This window comes from Pediculus humanus, genomic scaffold (genome assembly GCF_000006295.1).
Source record: "Pediculus humanus corporis 1103172107467 genomic scaffold, whole genome shotgun sequence".
Lineage (NCBI taxonomy): Eukaryota > Metazoa > Arthropoda > Insecta > Psocodea > Pediculidae > Pediculus > Pediculus humanus.
The window spans coordinates 85,471-111,267 of record NW_002987086.1 but is presented as its reverse complement, the minus strand read 5'-3'; the positions used below and the strand labels follow the sequence as shown (position 1 = coordinate 111,267).

Below are 25,797 nucleotides of genomic sequence, written 5' to 3'. Positions count from 1 at the left end.
ACAAGCACAGACAGATAGACAGACGTCTCGATATTTCGACCGGGAAAACCTTTTTTAATCAAAATCAATTGACAAAGGAAAAAGAAAAAAAATGGAAAAAAAATTTATTTTATTTTATTTTTTTTGTCCAAACAAGTAATTCCAATTAATAAAAATTTTGCTTTCCTTTCACTTTTCATTTCTATTATTATTATTATTATTATTATTTTTATTATTATTATTATTTTCGTTTCGTTATTAAAAAAAGAAAAAAAAAAGGAAAAATTCAAAGGAAATTTTTTTTTAAAATTTAATTGATTTTTTTATTTTTTTTTACTCGAATACAACGGTATAAGATTCACAAATAAAAAAACTAAAAATTGACGCCATTTTTAAAAATGGCGAATGCGTTATCGTGACGTAATTTCCAGGATTAAAATTTTCCTTTGTTGGAGTGAAGAAAAAAAAAAAATTTTTTTAAATAAATTTACTTAATTACAAATCTATTTTTTTAATTATTTAAAAATAAAAAATAAGGAAATCGTTAGATAGGGTTAAAGGTTAAGGCTAAGAAAGGTCGAGTTAAGAAAAAAAAAGGAAAAGAGGAAAAAAAAAGGTTAAAATCTTTTCCCGTGATTTCCGTTTAAAATTTTTAATTACAAAAGATCTACGTTAACGTCCTCTCTCTCTTCTTTTGATTAGCTTAAATTTTCTCATTTTCCTTTTAATTTTACCTTTTTTTTCAACCCCACCCTCCCTCCCTCCCATTCGTTTCCACTCCCCTCCTTTTTTTTTTTTTTTTCACGACAGAAAATTTTATAATTTTAAAAAACACGTACCTTTCGAAGAAAAAAAAAGTGAGAGTGAGTGAGAGAGGGGGAATAGGAGGAAGAGGGGAGAAGGGAATGGGGGTAAGAATTAATGATTCAGACGACTTGAATCCTTTTTATTTCGCTAATAAAATTACTTTGATTAATTTGCCCTTTTTTCGAATTAGGCGCATTTAAATTTAAACCTTTTTTTTTTTTTTAGATAAAAGGTAAAAAAAAATTAATATTATTATTATTATCATCATATATTATTTTATTACTCTTTATTATTATTATTATTATTATTATTACATTTAACGCCCTAAGGTTTTACTTAAATTTTTTTTTCGATTAAAAAGGTTGCGCCCTTTTTTTTTTTTTTACTTTTAAGGCCTTTTTTATCGATCGATTCTGTGCCTTTTTTTTATTTCTTCCACTGTTATCATTATTATTATTATTATTATATAACCTTTAACCTTTCTTTCCCTCATTCGGAAGGATTTAAATGTAAAAAAAAAAAAAAATTATTACAAATAATTTGTCCCCGGTAGCCTTTTTTTGTTTTGTTATCACGATTATAAATAATAAAAGGTTATTAATTAGATAAAGACCCATATCGACCGTATTAAACATTTAAGAGTTTCATTCAATTTATGAATAATAAATTAAATGACGTCATCATTCCCGTGTTTTAAATTCAATCAAAAGTATTCGTATTTGATTATAAATTTTTTATTATTTATTATACGTCAATACGAATGAAAAAAAAAAAAAAAAAGGAAACGCGAAGTGGATTTTTTTTTAATCGTTAACGAATATAAACATCAAAAACAATCATCAACGCCATTTATACATAATAATAATAATAATGATGATAAAAAAATGGCGGCGGAATAGGCCAAAGGGAGGCGAGACGGGGGCAAAGCAAAAAAAAAAAAAGTTAATCGAATCTTTTTTAAATGAAAATAATTACTCCGTAAAGAGAGATAGAGATAGAGAGATACGTAGGTAGGTTTGGGGATATGAGAGAGAGAGAGAGAGAAAAAAAGAAAAAAAAATTGTTCATTCACTGGAAAAATTTAAATTCCAATATTTTAAAAAATCAATGGTTTAACTCTTTTGTGCCGCATCGATGCTGTTCTCTCAATTTTTTAATGTATTCTTTAAACTCTCTTCTTTTACTTTTTTTTTTTTTTTTGAAAAGCATTTCAAAAGTTTAATGATTCGTAAAATGGTCGTTACTCGGTTACGAAACGATTTTTAATGAAAAAAAAAAATTTTTTTTTTTTTTTTTGATTATTACTCTGAAAAGCAATAAAAAAGAGAAAAAAAGAAATTTTTTTTTGTTCTTTCGAATATTATTATCATATATCGAGTTTTGTCGTTTGTGCGGTGTGTGACGTACGTGCTTTAAAATGTTTCGTTATCATTTCAGTTCCACCGGAAAGGATAAGCGTCATAGACGAAAAAGGACATCACATTCCACATTATAAAATGGGACCTTATAACGAAGGTTCTAAAATTGAAATCACTTGCGTAGCAACGGGTGGTAGGCCTACACCGAGAGTTTCATGGTGGATGGAAAATGCATTGATCGATGATCAATACGAACAAGTTTCACCAAGAACCGTTAAAAATATATTAAGATTGGAAAATATCGGAAGGCAATATTTAAACGTCGTATTTACATGTCAGGCTACTAACAACAACATTGTTGCTCCCATATCAAGTGCTATTACAATAGACATAAACCGTAAGTAGAATTATTATTATTACTATTTTCTTTTTCCCCTTTCTCTTCCCCCTTCTTCTCTCCTACTTTTTTTTCGTTACGCAAAAAGCTTTAAAAAGCTTTTAAGTTTGATTTATTATTGTTTTAAAAAAGATTTATTGGTAAAACCTGATTTTTTTATATTCTGATTTGAAGAAAACCTTTTTTTTCTTCTCTACCTTCGTTTGAAAGATTTTACATCGTTATTTAATTTTTTTACCTTAAAAAATATTTAGACAAATTTATTTAAATGAAATTTGGCGGGAAAAAAATGGCGGGTTTTTTATTTTTATTTTTTTTAAAAAAATAAAAATAAAATCGAACATTTAAATTGTTTCGTATTTTTCATTCATTTTCTCGCGATTCGATGAAATTTTAAAAAAGAAAAGAAAAGAAGAAAAATGGCAGATTTTTCATGAGGAAATTATTTTCTTTTTTTTGTTTTTTTATTCACTCTTTTTGTCTTTCTCTCTCTCTCTATCTCTTTTTGGAAAAATCAAAAAGAAAATTCAAGATTATTTTTACTTCTGTCAGTTTCACAATACTCGAGTTTTCATTCCCCGTTCAAACTCATTTTATTCTGTCAAGAAAAAAAATAATTTTTTTTTTCTTTAAAAAAAGAAAGAAAGAGAGAGAGAGAGAGAGAGAGAGTTAAATTTTCCGATGGAAGAAAAAAAATTGACCGCATTTTGTTTAATTTAACTCCAGGCATTTTAATTAAAGAATAGAAAAAAAAAAAAAAAAAGATGAAGAAGAAGAAGGGAAAAAAAAAATTTCCAGCAGAAAAATGTTTTTTTCTCTCCCTCTCGTACCAAAAAAAAAAATAATAATAATAATTTAGTTTTTGCTCCCATTATTGTTTTTTCGTTTATGATTTTCTTTCTTTTTTTATTTTTTGCTTTGCTTTTTCTTCTCCTTTCCTTTCCTTTCCTTTCCTTTCCTTTCGTTCCTCCTCAACTCTCTTCCAGTTTTTGGCCTTTTTGTTCGTATTTTTCAGAGCTATCCTCCCGTTCCCCCTCTCCCCTCGTTTCTTTCTATTCCCACGCAGCGGTTTTGTCTCTCTTTCTTGACTCTCTTTTTTCATAAAAGGGGAAATACAAGTCATTTTTCAAAAAAAAAAAAATACAAAGAAAAATCTTGTCTAAGTTCGACCGCGCGCGCGTTCGTAAACCATGACGGTCAGCAAACCGTAGGTAAGTTTTTAAAAAAAATTTATAGCGCTATAATTTTTCCGAATTGTTTTACCCTCCGCGCACACACACACACGCGCGTATATATATATATATATATATATACACTCGTACATATTTTATTTATTTATTTATTTTTTTTTGAAAATTATAGTTTTTTTTATTGTTTTTGATACGGGTATGATTTGTCTTGGAACAAGGGGAAACAATAATAATAATAATAATGATAATGATAATAATAATAAATTTTTTCCCGCCGTCTTGAGTAATGTTAAATAAAAAAAAAAAAAAAGGTCCCTTTTATTTTTTTTTATTCTTACTCACCATAAATAAATTTATATAGAATCAAAACGTTTGATTGTTTTTTTTTTTATAAGCATGTCGTTTTCCTTTCTTCCCCTCCCCCTGGTATAAAATCTTTTCTAGGGGAAGGGTGGAGGTTAGGGGGTAGGGTAGGGTAGAGGAGAGGGCTTTCAAAACTCGACGATTGATTTTTTTTCCTCCCCTCTTCTTCCCCGTTAAAAAAAAAAAAATTTTTAAGGCATTAATTTTTTTTCGTATTTTGGAATCTTCTCTTTTCCTTTTCCCTTGCCCCCCCTCCCCGAAGAATGAATTTTTCCAAAGTTTGTGAAGAATTTTATTACTCAACATTTATTACTTTAATTTTTATTTGTGACAAAATAAATTTTTTCTTAATCCAGCTTCCGGAGAGTATTTTAAGTAATAAAAAAAAAAAAAAAGAATTCTAGAAAATAAATAAATTTATGACCGACATATTTTCCCCGTATCCATTATATCTTTTGCCTACGTAAATACATATATAAAAAAATTTTTTTGTTTTGTTTTGTTTTTTTTTTATCTCTCTCTCTCTCTCTCTCTCTCTCTCTCTCTCTCTCTCTCTCTCTTCGTATTTATTTTCAAAAATTGTTTACGGTTAATAATAAAAAAAAATTTACGATTGTAAAAATAAGAAAAAAAAGAAAAAAAATCGTGGAAGCAATTAATGGCACAATGAACTCGAATGAAAGAAAAACGTTTTGTCGTGGGATATTAAACGTTTATATATATGTGTGTTTTAACAATAAGAAATCGGGGATTGGGTGAGGATGTGCGTGTATTCGATTATTGCGAAACGTTTCGTCATTTTTTTTTGTTGTTTAGGTGAATACCGGAAACGGACAAAATTCAATTCGATAACGTTACTTTGGAAAAATAGTAAAACAAAAAAAAAAAAAAACTGCAGATGTCTTGTCGACAAAAAAATTTTTTTTCCTTCCGGATTTGTTGAAAAATAGGGGTGGGGGGAGGTAGAAGAGAAGGAGGAGGAAAAGACAAAGAAAAAGAAAAAGCAGAAAAAAAAATTTGTTCAGTAAACCGGAAAAAAAAGGTCTTTTTTTAATTAAAAACTAAATTTTTATCGCTGAATTAGCAAAGCAGAAAAAACAATTCAATTTTTTTATTCTTGAACCAAAAAAAAAAAAAAAAAAAGTTTTAGTTTTTAGAAAAACCGGAAACGGGAATGTGTACACGTGCGTGTACGCGTATACGTGCACGCACGTATACGCACGAAATAATATAAAAAAAAACGAAAAATGAAAAAAAAAGAAAAGTTTTTAATAAATTACATTTTTTCATCATTAATAATGATGAAATCATCATCATCATCATCATCATCATCGTTTTTTTTTTTTCTCCAGCGAATGATTTGACTCTTCGTTTTTAAATTCCATAAAAAAAAAAAAAAAATTTATTTCTGGAGAAAAAAAAAAATTAAAAAAGATGGTTCTTACAACAACTTAATGCTCCGTAATTTTAATTACTTGCAGTAAAAAAAAAAAAAAAAAAAAAAGTTTTTCAAAAGTAACTTTCGGGGTTTCTCTCTCTCTCTCTTATTCTTCATCAACGTTTAAAGTAGCAGTGTAGCGAAACGAAAAGGTTTTAGATAATTCAAATTAAAAAAAAATTATTACGGTTAAAAATAGATTTTCTTCTTCCACGTTTTTTAAAAATTTCATCTCGGAAGAAAAAAAAAAAAAAAGTAAAATTAAACGAGAATAAAATCGACGCGTTTTTTTTTCTTTTAAAATTTTCGCAAAAAAGTTTTTTATGTTGATGACAGTGATGAAATGCGTGCCGTCTGCTAAATTATTATTATTATTATTATTATTATTATTATTATTATTATTATTATTATTATTTTATTATTATTAATACTAAAATTATTATTATTGAATTTTTTTCTATTATTTTTTTAAATTAAGATTGAAGTTTTTGTTTAAAAAAAAAAAATTTAATTTTTTTTTTTTTTTTTTTGAAAAGAAAATTTTTTATTTTAATTTTTTTTTTATGCTTCCAAATGGGGAGGCCATCGTTTCGGGACGAAAAAAAATGATGATAAAGATGAAAATGGGGAGAAGGAAAGGAAGCCGAAAAGTAGGCTGAGGAGGACAAGGGGGTTGGAAAAGGATTAAAAACTTTTTTAAATATAAATTCGAATTTTTTTTTTTTTTTTTTTTGTAAAATTAATTAACTGACTCGATTCAAAAAAGTTCACTGGTTCGTTCGTTCGTTCCCCGTTTTTTTTTTTTCATTTGCCTTTGAAAAAGTTTTTTTTTTTTTAATATTACTTTCGGATGAGAAATTTTTTTTTTTTTTAATATTAACAAAAAAAAAAAAAAGGATACGCGCCATGTTTTTGTGGTTTTGTGCGTAATAATTTTTTTAAAAAGATGCCATAAAGTGTGAAAAACGTGGAAGAAGAAAAATAAAAAGGCGAATGGAATTTAAATTTTCCCGCGTGATTTTATTTTCTTAAATATGACGACCGGTCAAGTTAATTTCCGGTATGATTACGAATCCATGCATCGTTTTCGAGTAATGCGATGATGTATTACTTTTTATAACGTAAACAACATCGACTTGATAAATTCGTAGCAGACGAAAATTAAAAAAAAAAAAAAAAAAAAAACCTCGCCAAAATTGATTTTTCATTGTCTGACCCGTTTGAAAAATATTTTTAAATTATAATCAAAATTGAAAGGTATAATTTACTCATAGGTTAATCATTAGGCGGACCGTTAACTAATGAAAGAAATCGAAAATACCAATTCGTTTTTTTATTTGAGTACTCGAACCAGAGTAAACAAACCGGAAACGGTTAGGAAAAATAAAGAATAAAAAAAAAAGAAAATTATTTTGATTTTTACATTTATAAAAGTTATTAAAATTTTTTTTTTTTTCTTCTGGTTAAAAAAATTTTTTTTCTCATTAATGCAGAAGAAAATTTTTCTTTTTTTTTTTCGAAATGCTTTTTTCTAAATTAGATTAGAATTTATAAAAATTGACGTTTCTGTTTAATAATTTTTAATGTTTATTCTTTTTTTTTTTTTTTTTCGAAACGGAAAAGTTTTTCCTTTTTTTTTCCTTTTTTTTTCGTCGCATAATGTCAAAGGCATTTACTTTTTTTTTTCCATTTAAAAATTTTTTTTTTTTGAATGGTTTCGAAACTGTGATTCGATTTTAATTTAAATTAAATAAAACTGAATATAAATTAATTTCCCCCCCCCCGTTAACCCTCTTTCTCCTTCCACGATTTTTTTTTAAACCGGAAGATAAAAAAAAATGTATTTCCGTATATAATTATTAAATTCGAAACATTTTTTTTTTTTTTTTGTAATGATTTAATATTATAATTTTGACAGAATTTTTTTTTTTTTTTTTTATTCCATCCATAAAAAGATCCGATTGCTTTTTACTCTATGGAATTGAAAACGAGAATAAGAGAGAAAGAGAGAGAGATAAAGTGAGAAAGGAGAAGAAAATTTTAAATTATAAAATACGTGACATTTAAATTTAATATAAAAATTATTATTATTATTACGATTTTAAGATGTTGCAAAAAAAAATTTTTCAACCGGAAGTTGGAAAAAGAAAATGGCGGTTACTTCCGGCCGTTATACCGATCGATATTGTTTTTTTTAAATTTATTTATCGAACAAAGTTTAAATAAATTTTTTTTTTTTTGATTAATTCGTCAAATTCACCGCCACCACCGCCACCGCCGCCACGACAAAAAAGTTAAAAAGGGAAAACGGAAACGGAAGTTGAATGAATGAACAAACGGACGGACATTTCTTGGCATTATTTCTTGTTGCGGTTTAATTTCTATGTAAGGTTATTAAAGTCGTAAAACTTTATCCGAACAACATCTCGTTAAACAAACATGGAACTGGTACCAGATGTTATTATCATTGTAACTTTTCATTTCTTTTACCACGCCCAACACTTTCGATTATATTTTAAATGTCTTTTTGTACTTACACACACATACAGAGAGAGTTTAATAGTATGCAATAAAAATAACTAAGTTTTATTATAGAGAGAGAGAGAGAGAGAAAATATTTTTTTTGATATATTATATACTATGTAATAGAAAGAGATAAAACATATGAAAAAGTTTTTACCGAGTTCTATCGTAGTCGATAATTCAATGCGTAGGAAAATTATTTAAATGAAGTTGGGAAAATGTTTGATTAGGCAATCGAATGAGGAGAAAATAAATTATTATTCAAATTTGAATATACATACAAATATATATTTATTCCATACGAAAATTTAACATTTAATCCCGTTTGTTGGTTTGTTTGTTTTCATACAAACGTAAAAAAAAAATCATAAAATCGAGGGAATAAAATTCAAAAGGAATTTTTTTTTTTTAAAAATGTTTTGTTAATTAAATTAATCGCTTTTAATTACCTATCAATTTAAAAAAATGATTTGTTTTGTTTTGCGATAAACAAACAAGCAAACAAACGAACAAACACGTTTAAAAATTAATTTTCTAAACAAAAAAAAAATTTAATCGTCGATTAATTTAAAAATCATCGTCGTCGTCGTGGCAACGTTTGAAACAAAAAAAAAAAAACAAACGGCAACAAACGACGACAAACGGAAATATATTACTTTGTCAACAAACGGAAGTGTATTACTTTGTCAACAAACAAGTTTTTTTTTTTAATGTGACTCTTTAATGCCTCGTTTGTTATCTTTAATTTTTATTTAAAAAAAAAAGAAAAATTCGAACTCAAATCTTTCGATCGTTTTAATTCGCGACCTTCTCTCTCTCTCTCTCTCTCTCACTTTTGATATGCCCATCTATCCTTTTTCTCTACTTTCCTTTCCTATTATTATTATCATTATCATCATCATTATCATCATGCTATCTATTATTATGCTTTTCTCCATCTTTTTTACTTGTGCTCTAAGGAAATCCCTTAAGTGAAAACTTTTCATGATAAAATCTCTTTCGAATAAAATTAAGATAAGTCAAAAAAAAAAATTTTTTTTTTCTTTTTCTTAGTTTGACTTACTTTGATAAAAAAGGAAAATTCCTTTTTTTCCTTTCCTTTTTTTTTTTTAATTTTCCTTTTTGGTTAAAATGAATTTGTATAAAAAAAAAAGGAAAGGAAAAAAAGAAAATTTTTTTTTTTTTTAACTTTTTACTATTAGTAACAGTTAATATTATTATTATTATTATTATTATTTTGGTCTACCAGCTTTTAAATTTTAATTAAAAAAAAAAGGAAAGAAAAAGGAAAAAAGCAAAAAAAGGAAAATTTTTTAAATTAATTTTTTATTTTTATTTTATTATTTAAAAAAAAAAATCTTAGTTTTGTATAATTTTTCTCTTTATAATAAGTAAGAGTGACTAGAGTTGTTAACTTTTTAATAATAATTTTTTTAGTCGTCGTCGTCGTCGTCGTTAATTTTTATTCTATTTAACTTTAATAAAACTTTTGTTGTAAATAATTCATAACTTTAAAGATAAAATCGGGTAAGAGTAAATTTTAAAATTATTGTTATAAAGTTACAACCGAAAACAATTCTCTTGTAACCGTTCTTATATATAAGGACTAACCGCAAGTTCTGGGTTTTTAAATAATTAAAAAAAAAATTTCCCACCCCCCTTTTTTCTTTCTTTCTTTCTTTGATTTTTGTTGTTGTTGTTGTTGTTGTTCGGTACAAGTTGTTAACTCCTCCTTTTCCTTCTCTTTACGTTACTCCCAATCCCACCACTACCACTTTTCTGCAGATGCAATTTATTTAAATAAAATTTTTTTCTTTACACTTTTGATATTACTTTTTATTATTATTATTATTATTATCATAACTAAATAGTATTTAGGTTTGAAAAAATATAATACAGGAGCGTATTAAGGATATAAAAAAGTGTTTATAATTTTTTTTTTTTAAATTTGTAATTAAACAAAAATGGCGGCGTAAGAACAACCGGCGAGTTTACGAAAAAAGTTTTTTTTTTTTGAAAAAATGAACTTTTATCCTCGCCCCCCCTTCTCCCTCCAACCCCTCCACCCCCCCCCCCGAAAAAAAAACAAGAAATGACGTATGTTTTAGACGTTTGGATATTTTATTTTTTTATTTTCGTAACAAAAAGTTAAGAAAAGTTTTATTTTTTTTATTAAATTTATGAACTGCATCAACTGAAATTTATTATTTTGTTTTTTTTTTTTTTTTTGCTATCGGACACTTATTGCGTAAATTTTATTATTATTATTATTATTATTATTTTTGGCTTCTTAAAAATCTAAAGTTTGTCGTATAAAAAGAGGATGTTTTATGACGTAATCGATATGACGTGTCGAATTTGTTTAGTATAAAACGTAAGTAAGTAAAAAAAAAAAGTTTGTTTAATGTAATCGATGATCGATTGTCTTTATTAGGGACAAAATATGTTTTTGTTTAAAATAATAATAATATCGGTTAATTGTTTTTTGTTATAAACTATTATTATTACTTCTTATTTACAGGCTGTTAAATTATTTCACCCTTTTTTTTGTTTGTTTGTTTGTTTACCTGAAAATTTTCGGTCAAATTGTTTTTGTCTCATATAGTTTTATTAAAAAAAAACTTTTTTACTCTATTAAATTTTAAAGTTTAAACACGAGGTAGTGACGTAATAAATTTTTTGTTTATTTGCGTTTTACTCTCATTTTTTTTTTTTTTATTATCATTTTCACTTTCTAACTTTCTGTACAATTTCGATTGATAATAATGAAAAAAAAAACTTTTTTGACGAAACAATTTTATTTTTTTCATTTAAACTTGTAAAAAAGAACAGAAGGAGGGTTAAGAAGGAATGAGAGAGAGAGAGAGGAGGAAAGGAAAGAAAAAAGAGAGAGTGAGAAGAAAAGGAAAGAAAGAAAGAAAGAGAGAAAATGAGGAAAGAAGGAAAGAGAATGAAAAGAAGAAATTAGAGAGATAGAGAGAGAGAGGAAAGGAAAAAAATAGAGAATAAGAAGAAAAGGAAAGATGGCCAGAGACAGAAAGAGAAGGCAAGGAAAGAAAAAAAAAAGAAAGAGAGAGAGGAAAAAAGGAATGAAAGAGAGAGAGAGAAATACAGGGGAGGGGGGCAAAGGAAAAAATGAAAGAGAGAATGAGAAGGACAGACAGAGAGAGAGAAAGAGGGTTGGAAAAAATTAGAAATATTTTAAATTGATCGATTTTTTCTTTCTTTTTTTTTTTTAATATAATAATTAACGATTCAATTTAATGATGATGATGATGATAATGATAAAAGAAAATGGACGAAAGTTTAAAAAAAAAGTAAAAATGATAATAATAATGATAATAATAATAATAATAATAATAATAATAATAATGTTCCATTGAATAATTTAATAAGTAATTTTCTAATAATGTTCGTTAAAAAAATTTTTTTTTTCTTTTAAGAAAAGCAATAATAATAATAATAATAATAATAATAATAATAATAATAATAATAATAATAATAATAATAATAATAATAATATTAATAATAATGATGATAATAATAATAATAATGATAATGATAATAATGTTACAGTTAAAAATAAAATTAAAAACTCTATGAAAAAGTTTTTTTAAAAAGTTAAAAACATTTGGGCTCAAGAAGAAAAGTTTTTTTTTTTTTTTTTCATTGCTTCCGTTTTACAGTAAGAAAGTAAGATTTGGCTCGTTGACCCTCCGGGATTAAAAAAAAAAAAAAAAAAAAAAAAAAAAAAGTTGTAAACAGCTGCCTCGATATCTAAAAAGGACTCGTGCTGTTTTTTTTTTTCGTATTGATTTATGATCTTAAGAAAAAAAAAGAAAAAAATCAAATGCGAATTGTGATTTTTACAAAAAAAAAAAAAAAAAAAAGGAAAGAAATATGGCTGAACTTTTGAGTGGAACACATAAAAAAAAAAACGGGGAGGGGGAGAGGGGTAAAAAAGAGAGAGAGAGTGAAACAATTGAGAGTAAATTTGTCAGCAATATGATTTGATTTTTTTTTAAAATGAATTTTTGATATTTATTATTCAAATATTACCGTAATAATTTTTATTACTTTCATTACTTAGGGTGTAAAATGGTTTTCGTTGTCGGAATTAAAAAAAAAAAAAACAATAATGATTTTTTTTTTTTTAATTTTCCAATGGAAAATTTGTCGAATGAATAAGTCAAAATTTTTTCCAGGGCGTGAAATAATAATAATAATAATAATAATAATAATAATAGCGAATGGGAAATGATTAAAAAAAAATTAAATTTTCATTCGGATGAGATGGAAACGAGAGGGAAATTTTTTTTTTTTTGTAATTTTCCGACCTTTGACCCATTTTTTAATTGTTTTGAAATTTTCTTTTATTTTTTCGTTTTTTTTTTTAATTTAAAAGATAATAAACGCTCATGTTTTTCTTATGCGTAAGATATGTCATTTTTTTTAAATTAATAAAAATTAAAAAAACAAGCAAAAGGGTTGAAAATTTTTCACGGTTTAGTTTTTTAGAAAATCCGAATTTTTTTTTGTGTGGTTACCACATTCAAAAATTTTTTTATTCGTTACGAAATGTAATTAAAACAAACAACAATAACAACAACAACCAAAAAAATTACGTAAATTTAATAAATGATATCGTAAATAAAACCTTAATTACAGGTACAGAAAAAAATTTTTTTTTTAAATTCGATTTTATAAAATTTCAGCAAAAAAAAGAAACAGTAAAATATTTTAAGCCCACCCCCACTCCGCCCCCGCCCCCCCCCGTTTTTTTTAAACCTTTTTTTTTGTTCGAAACCTTTTTTTCTCCTTTCCTCTTTCTCCTCTTCTTTTTTACCTTAATAACGGGTCTCGGGTAAAAAAAATAAAATAAAATAAAATCTCCGTTGAAAAAAAATTATTATTTAACTCGTTGTGCATATTTGAATGTATAATTACTGTTATTATTATTATTATTATTATTATTATTATTATTATTATTATTATTATTATTATTATTATTATTATTAATTTAAATTTACCTGAATACGTTACGTTATTTTTATTTTCAAAAAAAAAAAATTAAATTTCTTCCGATATATTAATATTAATAATAATGTTATTTTTCTGTATGTAAATTATTATAAAGAAAATTTTTGATTTTTTTTTTTTATAAAATGAATAATTTTTATCGTAAGGTAAATGTAAATTTGTTGTGTTTTTTTATAATTATTTAAAAGTATGAATTTTTTCGTCATCGATTTAAAAACGTAATAATTTGTTTTAAAGGAGAAGATTTTTGTTTTTTTTTTTTTTTTTTTGTTTGTGGAATCGCTGGAAACACAATGAAAAATGATTATTATTATTATCATCATCATCGTGATTATTAAATAAATAAAAAAAAATTTTTTATCGGGTTTATTTAAAATATAAAAGAAAAACGAAAAAAAAAATTATTTTTCCAGGTCGTGTGATCGAAACAAAAAAGATTTTTTTCGTTTTATTTTTTTTTTTTTGTTTTCCGAACGAAATTTTTCCAGTTTTTTTTTCTCCAGTATTAAATGAATCGTTTTGAATTAAAATTTTTTTGCGGATAAATTTTTTTTTTTTTTTTAACGCTTTCAGGTAAAAATTGGTTATCCGTGAAAAAAAAAAAGTTTTTTTTTAATTATTTTCGGTTCACATCTTTGAAAAATATAACCGAACAAATAAAAACCACATTTTTCCTAAATGCAAACGTTGCACAAATTTTTCCCCCAAAAAAAGGGTTGATGACGATGACGATGATGATGATGATAAAAAAAAACAAGAAATATGATGATTAATAGTCAAAATGGTAAAAGGTTTTAAACCTCGAAAAAGTTTTTAACCGCAAATTCGGCCGTTTGTTTAATATAAATGATAAAAAGGTTAATGACACTAAATAAAGGATATTATGATTATTATTATTATTCACACTTTCGAACCCTTTTTTTTTCTTTATCGAAGTAAAATTTTATTTAAAAAAAAAAAAATTATATATATAAGCCTCGAACACTCGTGAATGTGTTTGTGTGTGTGTGTGTGTGGGTATAGGGGGAGGTGTGGGTGCGTGCGCGCCCTTATAGATATATATATATATATATATATATATATATATATATATATATATATATATATACATACTAAACCCAAAAATTTTATTTCACTTCCCAAACTCTCACGAACCAATATTTCTTTTTTTTCCATATTTTTCAATTTTTTTTTTTTTTATATTCTTTACCACCCTTAGCGACATAGAGGTTTGCAAAGCAAGAAATAAATAACCCTTTAGGGGGTGAACTAGTTCAGATTATTTCCATCTCTTGATTTCAACTCATATCTAAAAAAAAAAAAAAAAAGAAAAAAAATTTTTTATTGTTGACTTATTTTGATATATTGGCAAGCCTGTTTTTAGACTATCCCGCTGAGTTTTCTTGTTCAAAAACAAACAAACAAACAAAAAATTCAATTAAGCAAGCAAGGAAGCAAGCACATCGAAAAAAAACGAACGAACGTTTTTGGGGGGGTGGGAAAATGACAAAAACGGCAATTAATATTTTATACAAAAAAAAAGGAAAAAAGGTTTAAATAATAATAATAATAAAGCGAAAAAAAAAAAATTTTCCTCGTGGCTAATCTTATATTAGTTTCAAATCTATCTTAAGAAAACCGCAGCATCCTTGATAACTTAGATAATCCTATTAAACATCTTGAAAATCGATTGTTCAAGTTAATTTTAAAAGAAGATTATAAAATTTTAATTTTTTTTTTTTTTGTTTTTTTCTCATTTATATTTTTTTTATTTTGTTTTTCATTTTACTCTTTGAAAACTTGTTAAGAGGATTATTTGTTGCTTAGATTATGTTTTAGTTTTTAGTTGTTGTTGTTGTTGTTGCAGTAGTTTTCGGTCGGTAGTGATGTTTTAACTTAAAAAACATGTCACATTTAAATAAAGTTAATAAATTAATTTAAGGCTGCCGGTATGTATATGTATGTAAACATAAACATCACGTGACAAAAATGGCGGCGGTAAATTTTTTAACGAATTATAAATTCAATTTCGAATAGTTTTTGTACGTGATAATTTTGTTTTTTCATTATTTCATTTACCTAACGTGTAATTAACAACAACAACACAAACATAAACATAAAAATATTTTCTCACAACATAAATTTTTAAAATTTTTTTCAATTGGAAAATTTTATTGTTTTGATTTTGAGCGCTCCTAGCGTTTGTTATACGAACTTAATAGATAAACAAAACAATGAATTTTCTTATTGTTAGTTGTTATTACGTAAAATTTATTTTTTTTTCCAAATAAATATTTATTATCTATTTCCACGTTCAAATTTTTTTTTTAATAAAATAAATTTTATAAATGAAAGAAGTTATTAAGGAAAAGATAAAATATAATCGCACGGGAGAGGGGAAAGGGGAAAAAAGAGGGAGAAAGTGATAGGTATTACGTACGTGTGTTAAGCCATTGTGTGATAAAATTTCCCTCCCCCCATGATGTTTTTCCACGTATGCGTGAGTGAGTGCGTGAATATTCATTTCTTGTTAAATATATATAAATATTAAATTTGTATTCAAGGATTTTCCGTTTTGTAAATTTTCTAATGTTTAAAAAAAAAAGATTTAATTGCGACCATTGCTTTTGAATATGAATTCCTTTATTAATAACTTTTCTTTTTTCCAAACATTTTCCGAACCCTTTTAAAATATTAAAATTGTCGCAAAAAGAAGTTTGTATTATTCAGTTTTACGTTATTACTTTGATGATTATTTCTTATCATTATTATTATTATTATTATCACATATTAAATATAAAAATATTATTAATTTCTTTAACGAAATTCTAAATTTTTTTTTGTCAACGCACACACGCGAGTCAGGTAGTAGTAGTAGTAGTAACGTTAACGTTTTTGATAATATTAAAAACCTTTTTTTTGGAGGGGAGGGATGGGGCGGGGAATTCAGTTTTTATTAATATTCGATTCAAAACTAAAACTATAATAAAAAAGGTTCCGAATGAAATTTTACAAAAAAAAAAAAATGAGAGAAATATTTTCCAACGATAAATCATATAACAAAAAAAAATTTTTTTTTGTTTAAAAACTTTTCTTTATCATCATCATCATTATTATTATTATTGATTATTATCGATCGATAAAATCGAATGAATTTATTATGATGACGTATCGATAATTGTTTTCAAATTGAAAAAAAAAAAAAGAAAAAAAAATTGTTTTATCGGGATCTCGTTTTTTTTTTTAATTTTAAAATTTTACACGTGAAAAACTCTTTCCGTTTTTATTATAAACAAAATGTCGGAAAATGAAAATGAAATAATAATAATAATAATAATAATAATAATAATAATAATAATAATAGTAATAATAGTAATAATAATAATAATAAAAATAATAATAATAATAATACCCAGCTAATAAAAATTCAACTTTATTTAAACATAATGATAATAATTTTTTTTTTTTTTTTGGAATAAAGATGGCGGCTTTAGTTTTTTTTTATTATTATTTTTCAAGGTTTTTCATTGGGGGGAGTGAGTGAGTGGTTGGTGGGGGGAGGGAATAAAAGTTAGTAAAACCGATTTTAGGATTAAATAAAAGTTTATTCGCTCATGTTATAAGGATTAAAATTATTTTAAACCTTCATTAATGTATGAAATAAACAAAAAAAGGTGCGGAAAAGGTTGAGAAAAAAAAAGGCAGCGAAAATCCGGAGAAAAACTTTTTTTTTTTTACGTGACGTAACTTATCACGTACCTGAAAAAAATTTGTTTTTTTTTTTTTTTTTACCTTCCAGGTTGTATGAAAATTGTTTATTAATTTTTTATTTGATATTAAAAATCCGCCGCAAATGTAGAAAACAAACGAAAAAAAAAGCAAACAACGTCTGGATTAAAAATAAAATTGAAATATTAAAAATCCGTTCGTTTGTCTCCCCGTTTGTTTGATCCCCTCACCTCCAACGTTCGTTCGTTTCGAGACTTAAAATAAATTAAGGATTTAAAAAAAAATAAAAACATTTAATTTTTTTGTTTTTTTTTTCTCGTTTCGTTTTCGTATTATTATTATTATTATTATTATTTTTTAAATCTGGAATTGATAAAGATAAATTTTTTTTGCGAGGGGAAAAGAGGTGGGGAGAGGGAAAAAAAGGAAAAAAGAAAAATGATTCGATTGTATGCAAAATATCATTTATTTATCCAAACCTTCACCGGAAAATTATTATTATTATTTTTCGTTCGTCTTCTCCTCTGACTTTTCTACGTTTTTCCTGTTTTTCTTTTCGTTTTTTACCCTCACTCCCCCTCTCTTCCACCTCTCTTCTTTTTTTCTACATTTTTTTTTTTTTTTAAATGTAAAAAATTTGTTTTTCGAATTTTTTTTCTTCTTCTTTCTTTCTTTGATTTATTTCTCATTTTGAAAAAAAATTTTTTTTTTCTGTTTGTAATGAATGACGTCATTTACGATACGATTCAGGTATTTTGTTGTTGACTTTTCTTTTTACGTAGCTTTAACATTTTTTTTTGAATGATTAAACTAATGATAATAACCTTTAAGTCATTTTCCATTCTTTCGTAGCATTTATTATTATGGAATTCCAACGTTTTCTTTTTTTTTTTTATTATCTTCCTCGTTTTTTTTTTTTAATTTAAATTTACATAACCCAATACGAAATCCAATATTTTAATTAAACCAACCAAGTTCGAAGAAAAAAAAAAACGGGAATTTCAAAAAAAAAAAAAAAGAATTTTTTAAAAATCTTTTTTTTATTTAAATTAAAAAAGAAAATATATAAAAATAAAGCGTCAGCAACATCTAACGTCAAATTTATTAATCGTATAAATTTTAAAAAACTTTTATATTTTCTCATTGGGTGTCAGCACGTGCAAAACTTTTCATTTAAAGAAAATTTTTTTTTTTTTCTTTATGAAAATTTGAAAATATTATTATTATTTACCGTTGAATAAATTTTAAATATGGCGACGAAAAAAAAATCATCCAAAAAGTAACGTAACGTAAATAATATATTTTTATAATAAAAAAAAAAGAAAAAATCTTTTGTTTTATTTCACGGCTCGAATATTTTATTTAAATAAAATCATTAAGGTAATCAACCGAAACGTTTATTTAAACCTTTTAAGTGACTTTCGTTTACAAAAAAAAAAAAAAAAAAACTTGAAAAACGTGTAAGAAGAATTAAATTTATATTTAATTAATTTAATTTTTTTTAAAAATACATTTCCGTTAGAGAAATGTTTCGTTAGAGAAGAATTTATTATTAAAAAGGATGATTCTATTTATTAAACGAATTTCGTTTGTTTGTTTGTTCGTTTGTTTTTCCAGACCATCCATCCGATAACGCTTTGTTAAATACCCACATAATCGAAACATTATTTTTATTTTTTTAAAATCTTATGAATTTCTCATCGTTTTTCTTCTTTTTTTTTATTCTTTATCGTTATTATCATCATCATCATCATTTTTTTCTATTAATTTCTCACCGTCGTTTTTTTTTATTGATTTAATTCTATAAAATTTTTACGATTCCATTACGTTTTTTTTTTTTTCTGTAAAAAAAAAAAAAAAAAACTGGACAAATTTTTTCTTTTTTTATATTTTCTAAAGTTCTCTTTCTCTCCTGGAAAAAAAAAATGGAAACAAAAAAAAAAAAGAATTCGTCATCGTTTTATTTTTTTTTTTTTGTGGATTCATATATATATATTTTTTTTCCTTTGTGGGATTATAAATAAATAAATAAAAAAAAGGAAAAGTAATTGAATTTAAAGACTCTTATATAAACAGAAAAATATTACTGATTTAGCAATAAACCGATGGAGGGTAAATATTGAAAGTTTCATTATTGAAAAACCCTTTTTTTCCACCCTCCCTATCCCTCCCTCCCTCCCACCGTACCTCTTTTATTTTCGCCTAAAGGCACGACATAGAAATTTTCAATGGTTTATATGTCATTTTCACATTTAAACTTTTTATTATTATTATTATTATTAATTGCCAATATGTTTATTTATTTTATTTTAATAATAAAAATAAAATAAAAAGTATACGTGCGCGTTCCAAAAGAGGTTTTTTTTTATTTAACGAGAGAGGGAGGGGGAGTAGAATTTTATTGAAATTTTTTTTTCCCAATAAAGAAAAAAAAAAGAAAAAAAAAGGTTTAAAAACATTTTATTCAACTCTTGCCACGTGATTTGTTACCATCGTAACAATTATTTATATTATTTATTTACAGTTAAACCATTATCGGTTAAGTTATTGGGAGAAAACCGTCCACTTTCTGCTGAAGCCGTTTATAAAATTCAATGCGAAACAATTGGAGCTAAACCGGAACCGAAAGTAACATGGTGGAAAGGAAGTTTGCAATTAAGAAATTCCGAAGAAAAGGTTTGATATTGCATTTTTTATTCGTTTTCATATTAAAAAAAAAAGCTTCATTCTGATTGGTTGATAGTTTCGTTCTTTACAATTTTTTTAAACCGATCTCGATTCCGATTGGTTGATCGTTTTGTCCGTTGCAAATTTTTTCACTGATCCCGATTCTGATTGGTTGATACTTTCGTCCGTCAAATATTTTTTTTTTTCAATTAAATTTTAAAAATTGTTTAACATGGGGTAGGGGGAGGAAAAAAGGGGGGATAATATAAAAATGGTTTCTTTAGGTTTTTTTTTTTTTCAGTAAGATTTCTAATTATTCGGAATTTAATGAGAACAAAAATTTTGTAGTTTGTCTGTTTGATATTAAATTTTTTATTCGTTTTCGTATTAAAAAAAAGATTCATTCTGATTGGTTGTTCATTTCGTTCGTTACAATTTTTTTTCACCGATCTCGATTCCGATTGGTTGATCATTTCGTCCGTCACAAAATTTTTTCACCGATCTCGATTCCGATTGGTTGATCGTTTCGTTCGTTAAATTTTTTTTTTTTTTTTTTTTATTAAAATTTCTAAATTATTCAGAATTTAATGAGAACTAAAATTTTGTGGTTTGTTTGTTTGATATTAAATTTTTTATTCGTTTTCATATTAAAAAAAAAAAGATTCATTCTGATTGGTTGACCATTTCGTCCGTCACAAAATTTTTTCACCGATCTCGATTCTGATTGGTTGATCGTTTCGTCCGTCGCAAAATTTTTTCACCGATCTCGATTCCGATTGGTTGATCATTTCGTCCGTCGCAAAATTTATTCAGAATTTAATGAGAACTAAAATTTTGTGGTTTATTTTGAAACCGCAAACGAGAGTGAACGTCACGAATTCATTTCCGCAATTTTAAAGTTAAAAATAAATAAAGTCAAATACAATAGTTTTTTTTTTTTTTTGTTTTATTTATCTTTTTGTCTGTCTGTCTGTCTGTCTGTTTGTCTGTTTGAATTTGTCGTTCGTTTTGATTTCTCTCATTCGCACGAAAATTGTTTTTTATTAATTTTTTTATGTTTATGTTTGCTTTCAGACGAGTGCAAATGGAAATTCAACAATTAGCACATTAACATTCATACCGAAATTAGACGATTCTGGAAAAATATTAACGTGTCGGTCTGGAACGCCTTTATTACCAAATAGTTCGTTAGAAGATTCTTGGAAATTAAATATATACCGTAAGTTATAATCAATGAATTTTCTCTTATTTCCTTTTTTTTTTTTTATCTTTCGCGTGTTAAAAACGTATTAGATTACATGTTAAATTTATATATAAGAAAACTTTTTCCTTTTTCTTCTTCCTTTTTTAAAATCGTTATTTTTTATTTAACACATCAACATAAATTTATCCGAAAAAAAAAATTTTTTTTTTTTTTAAATAGAAATCTCAAGTGTCAAGATATATATTTTTTTTAAATTTAAAAAAAAAAAAAAAAAGTAATGAGACAGAATGAAAAATGAGGTCGAATTTTTGCCACTTTTATCATTGATCATGATATATCGTGTAGGAAAAAAAAAAGAATCTTCTTTAAAAAAACCGTTTTTTTTTTTTTTGCTACGGTTTCGTTGACATAAATGTTTATAATTCTATCAACTGTTTTTTTTCAAAACAATTTTCTTTTTTTTTTTTTTTGTTAATCAAACATACCCATCGTAACACTCGAATTGGGAAGCAACATTGTCAGCAGCGCCATTAGAGAAGGTGTCGACGTGTATTTCGAATGTAACATAAAATCAAATCCGTGGGTGTATCGAGTGAGTTGGCGACACAACGTGAGTACCTTAATTTTTTTTATTTTTTTTAATATACTAATAATTATTATTATTATTAATTAATTTGTTGTGATTTTTGTCGTAGGGTGTCACGCTTTTTAACAATGCTTCTGCCGGAACAATTATAAGTAATCAAAGTTTGGTTCTTCAAAGTATAACGAGAGCTCGTGCGGGTTTATATACCTGCGTAGGTTCGAATCAAGAAGGTGATGGCGAAAGCAATCCGGTTAATTTAGATGTTAAATGTGAGTTTTTTTATTTATTTATTGATTTATCGATTTTTTTATTTGATGTATAATGATTTTTTTATTTTGAATTACAGTCCGTCCGGTGTGTAGGCCGGGTCAGCAAAAAGTTTTAGGAGTTGCACGATACGAATTTGCAAGAGTTTTATGCGAAGTGGAAGCAAATCCTCCAAACGTAACATTTTACTGGAGATTTAATAACACGTCGGAAACAATAGACATACCACAATCACACGTCGTACACGATAAGTTAAGAAGTGTTGCGAGTTATGCACCAATGACTGAACTTGATTATGGTTCTCTTTTATGTTGGGCTAAAAATTCAAGAGGAATGCAAGTCGAACCTTGCGTTTTTCACGTTGTACCTGCAGGTTTTTAAAAAACTTTTTCCTATTTCTCTCTCTTTCTCTCTTTTATTTTTTTTCCATTGATCTTAATTAACAATTTTCAGGAAAACCGGATCCTTTGAGCAATTGCAGCATAGCCAATCAAACGATGGATATTTTTTTAGTTGAATGTACCGAAGGTTTCGATGGCGGCCTACCACAAGAATTCGTTATGGAAGTTTTCGATTCTCAAACTCAAACTCTTGTCGTTAATGTCACGTCTAAATTTCCCGTTTTCGACGTACACAGTTTGGAATCCAACGTCGGATTTGATATAAGTTTATATGCGGTCAATGCTAAAGGTCACAGCGACATAACTTATTTGAAAGTTTTAACTTTGAAAGATGCCGAAAAACGCACAGGTACGATCGGTCCTATCGAGTAAAATATATAAAATTTTTTTTTTACTGTTGCAAATTCTAACGAACGTTTTTTTACTTTCTAGCCGGAGAAGGAAGTCCGATATTCAATTTCAAATTAACTCCTCTCATAATAATATCATGCGGCGCAGGAATAATTTCGATATTAATATTATTAATATCGTTATTGATAATTAAAATTCGTAAAAAATCAACGAATAAAAAAACGTGCGAAGTTTCAGAGGAAAATGAAAAATACCCGTCCTGCGATGATGATAATAATCCTGACGTCATACCCCAAAGTAGCGGTACGTAAAAATTTTACCGTGTGATATTACGATTAATCGCACACAGAATGATTCTATTATTATTATCATTTTTAGAATCGGAATATTTAGATCCCGATGAAAAAGCTTTCGAAAGGCTCAATAATGCCCCCCCAAGAATTTTAGCTTCGGTTCCAAGAAGTTTACAAAGTGCTGCTCATTCAGCCGGTTATTCAGTGCCAGAATTATGTAAAACGGTAAATATTCATACTTCCGATTACTTCCGGTTTTTAAAGTTAGGAGGGAGGGAAAAAAAAAATTAATTATTTGTAATATTTTTCAGAGAGACGACGTGGTTTATGCAGAAATGTCGCTGCCACGTTCGAATTTGCATCCAATAGTTGGAAATCAAAGGATATCCGCGAAACCGATTGAATATGCGGATATTCAAGTAAATAAAAGTTTATCCATTTATCCGACGACAATGGAAGATGCAACTTCAAATCATTCTGATAGCACGGTAAAAATAAAAAAAGAAATGATCGTGGAAAAAGAAAACAGAAAAAGAAAAAATTATAATATTTTTGTTTTCTTAAACAGATGAGTGCTTGTCGTCCACTTTTAGAAACAGGTACGATACCTAGATTAACGGCGACTCGTTTCTGACCCACAGAAGAAATTTACCTTCAAGAAACGTCTTATTTATGAGACAAACTCAATACAAACAAACAAACACACTCAAAAACACAACAAACACTGCTCAGGAAATCCACCGAAAATAATGTTATGTAATTTAATTAAAAAAAAAAAAAAACAATTATTTTATACAAGTTAATTTAAAAATATTAATAAAAAAAAATATAAATAAACAAGCAAACAAACGAACAAACAAACAAACAAACAAACAAACGTCGGGGATGATAGAATAATTTTTATTACTGCCAATGAGGTAAATAATTTTTTTCGTTCGGTTTTTATTTCTTTTTTTTTAGTTTTTTTTTAAACAACAAAATGGAAAAGATTTCGTACGGCGTCAAACAATCAACAAACGACAAACAATAATTTTAAATTTTTGTCTCGTTTTTTGTTTTTTTTTTTTTTGTTTTTTTTTTAAACCTCTATACCCCTCTCGTTTGTTAATCGATCGATTGCGTATTGAATTTTTGTAAAAGTTTTTATTATTACGTGAGTGTAAATAAGTAAAATTATTAATTTTTTATTTTATTTTATAGGTTATTAATCTTAATAATAATAGTTATTATTATTATTATTATTATTATTATTATTATTATTATTATTATTATTATTTCTTTTAAAATTGTTAATAATTTTTTATTTTCTTTCTTTTTTTTTTTTAATGAAACGCTTAAGAAAAGAGTTTCAAAGGAAATAAATTAAATAAATGAATAATAAATAAATAAATTAGTTTTGATTATTTGACTTTAATCAAAACTTAATTCTGTCCATTGTGAAATAATAATAATAATTAATAAACTGTATAAATAAATGAATAAGTAATAAAATAATAATAATAATAATAATAATAATAATAAAATGTTTATATGAAGCAAATACATAATTGATTGTTATAAAAAAAATGTTTTGCTTGTTGATTATTTTATTTCGTACCTAAAACCTTTTCCTTTTACCTTAAACATTAATAAATAAAAATTCAAATTTTCCATTATGTATTTAATACATAATTTTCAATAATAAGCTTTAAATTACTTATTGTTGAACAGAGACACCCATCCGGAAAATAAAAAACTTTTAAAAAATTGCGTATAACGTTAAAACAGTTTTAAATTTGCCCCCCTACGTTTTTCAGTTATGTCCTATAATGTACAAGAATGTATGTAAAATTGCATAACACAAAATCGTCCGAGTAGCGTCCGAGAAACTGGGTCATCGTGTACTGGCCCTGAAATCAAGGCCATAGCTACAACAAAATAAAAATCGTGTACTGGCCTTGAAATCAAGGCCACGCTAACAACAAAATAAAAATCGTGCACTGGCCTTGAAATCAAGGCCACGCTAACAACAAAATTTTAACGTTGGAGTCTCACCTTGTGCATTACTGTGTCAAGGCCACAGTTGCATTTTATTATTAATTTTTTTTTTAACAAAGATAAAATTTTTAGAGTTTCGTATTTAATATTATTACTTAAAAAAATTAATTATAAAAAATTGGAATAATTTAAAAAAATGGAAAGGATAAAAAAAATACAAGACAAGATGTATAAGAAATTTTTTTTTTATTTATAATTAAATCAATTAATAATAATAGATATGTTTACCGCATTCGTTTGTTATTTACAATTAAAATAATTTATGTTTTTTTTTTTTTCTTTTTTTTTTAAGTATTTTATATATAAAAAAATGTTTTTTCTACTATGCAGTATTTGTACAATTAGTTTTTTTTTTTTTTTTTTTTTTAAATCTACAACTAAATTTATACAAGTTTTTTTTTAAATTTTTTCTATGATTTTTCTTCACTTGTCAATTTTCCTGTTATATCTTTTTTTAATGACTAGTCGTCTGTAAAATATTTTTTTGTTGTCATAAGTGGAGGATTCGTTTCGATAACCTGAAAATAAAAAAAAAGGTACAATTACCGTCTTTGTTTTTTTTTTAATAAACTTTAAAAAGAAAAAAGGTATTGTTTTACTCACAGAAGAATTTAAAGAAGTACTACTAACTGTTGTTGTTAAACTTGCACTTACAGAAGCCATTGAACTACTTGAAAGTGCAGAATCCTCCGAATGTTATTTACTTGCTGCTATCAATGGACTTGAACTATATGCTTGAGAACTGCATGTTGGGAGAGCAAAAGGATTTATGGCTGCAAATGGTGATGGTACCAAACTTCCGATACCTGTAAATAAATATATTTATTTTAATATATAAATAAAACGTAACGATTTAAAAAATGTTTGATTATAAAATCAATCAATCACACCTGCTGGAGATCCCATATTAGCACCATTATTCGTCGGTGTCGATCCACCGTAGTTTCCATTTATGGCTACACCGGATGTTGAAGGTGCAGTGCCGTAGGAACCACCGTTGCTTGAATGTGGAGTCGAAGCGCTCGATCCGTAACCCCCTCGTGGTGAAACACTACTGCTTTGCGCCCTACCATACTCTTCTAGAAGAAAAACCCTACAGTAAGATCGAATCTATCAGTTTTTCGACACATGAAATTATTTTTTTTTTACACGTGACCAATTTTTTCG

General features: G+C 26.0%; 2 protein-coding genes across 2 annotated transcripts in view; one reads left to right on the top strand and one right to left on the bottom strand.

Annotated features, from left to right (window-relative positions):
- Phum_PHUM119370 (sidestep protein, putative) overlaps positions 1 to 23,227 on the top strand; it is a gene marked incomplete at both ends in the record, with an annotated part of 27,380 nt that extends 4,153 nt beyond the window's left edge. The window contains 11 exons of the mRNA XM_002424166.1: positions 2,224 to 2,541; positions 19,349 to 19,500; positions 20,566 to 20,714; positions 21,218 to 21,305; positions 21,391 to 21,550; positions 21,628 to 21,921; positions 22,002 to 22,298; positions 22,382 to 22,603; positions 22,679 to 22,818; positions 22,905 to 23,081; positions 23,162 to 23,227. Of these exons, the coding sequence (XP_002424211.1) occupies positions 2,224 to 2,541; positions 19,349 to 19,500; positions 20,566 to 20,714; positions 21,218 to 21,305; positions 21,391 to 21,550; positions 21,628 to 21,921; positions 22,002 to 22,298; positions 22,382 to 22,603; positions 22,679 to 22,818; positions 22,905 to 23,081; positions 23,162 to 23,227 (2,063 nt within the window). The remainder of the gene's footprint in view (positions 1 to 2,223; positions 2,542 to 19,348; positions 19,501 to 20,565; positions 20,715 to 21,217; positions 21,306 to 21,390; positions 21,551 to 21,627; positions 21,922 to 22,001; positions 22,299 to 22,381; positions 22,604 to 22,678; positions 22,819 to 22,904; positions 23,082 to 23,161) is intronic.
- Positions 23,228 to 25,326: 2,099 nt separating this feature from the next.
- Phum_PHUM119360 (transcription factor COE1, putative) overlaps positions 25,327 to 25,797 on the bottom strand; it is a gene marked incomplete at both ends in the record, with an annotated part of 38,632 nt that continues 38,161 nt past the window's right edge. Inside the window, 2 exons of the mRNA XM_002424165.1 lie at positions 25,327 to 25,436; positions 25,521 to 25,709. Coding sequence (XP_002424210.1) covers positions 25,327 to 25,436; positions 25,521 to 25,709 — 299 coding nt within the window. The remainder of the gene's footprint in view (positions 25,437 to 25,520; positions 25,710 to 25,797) is intronic.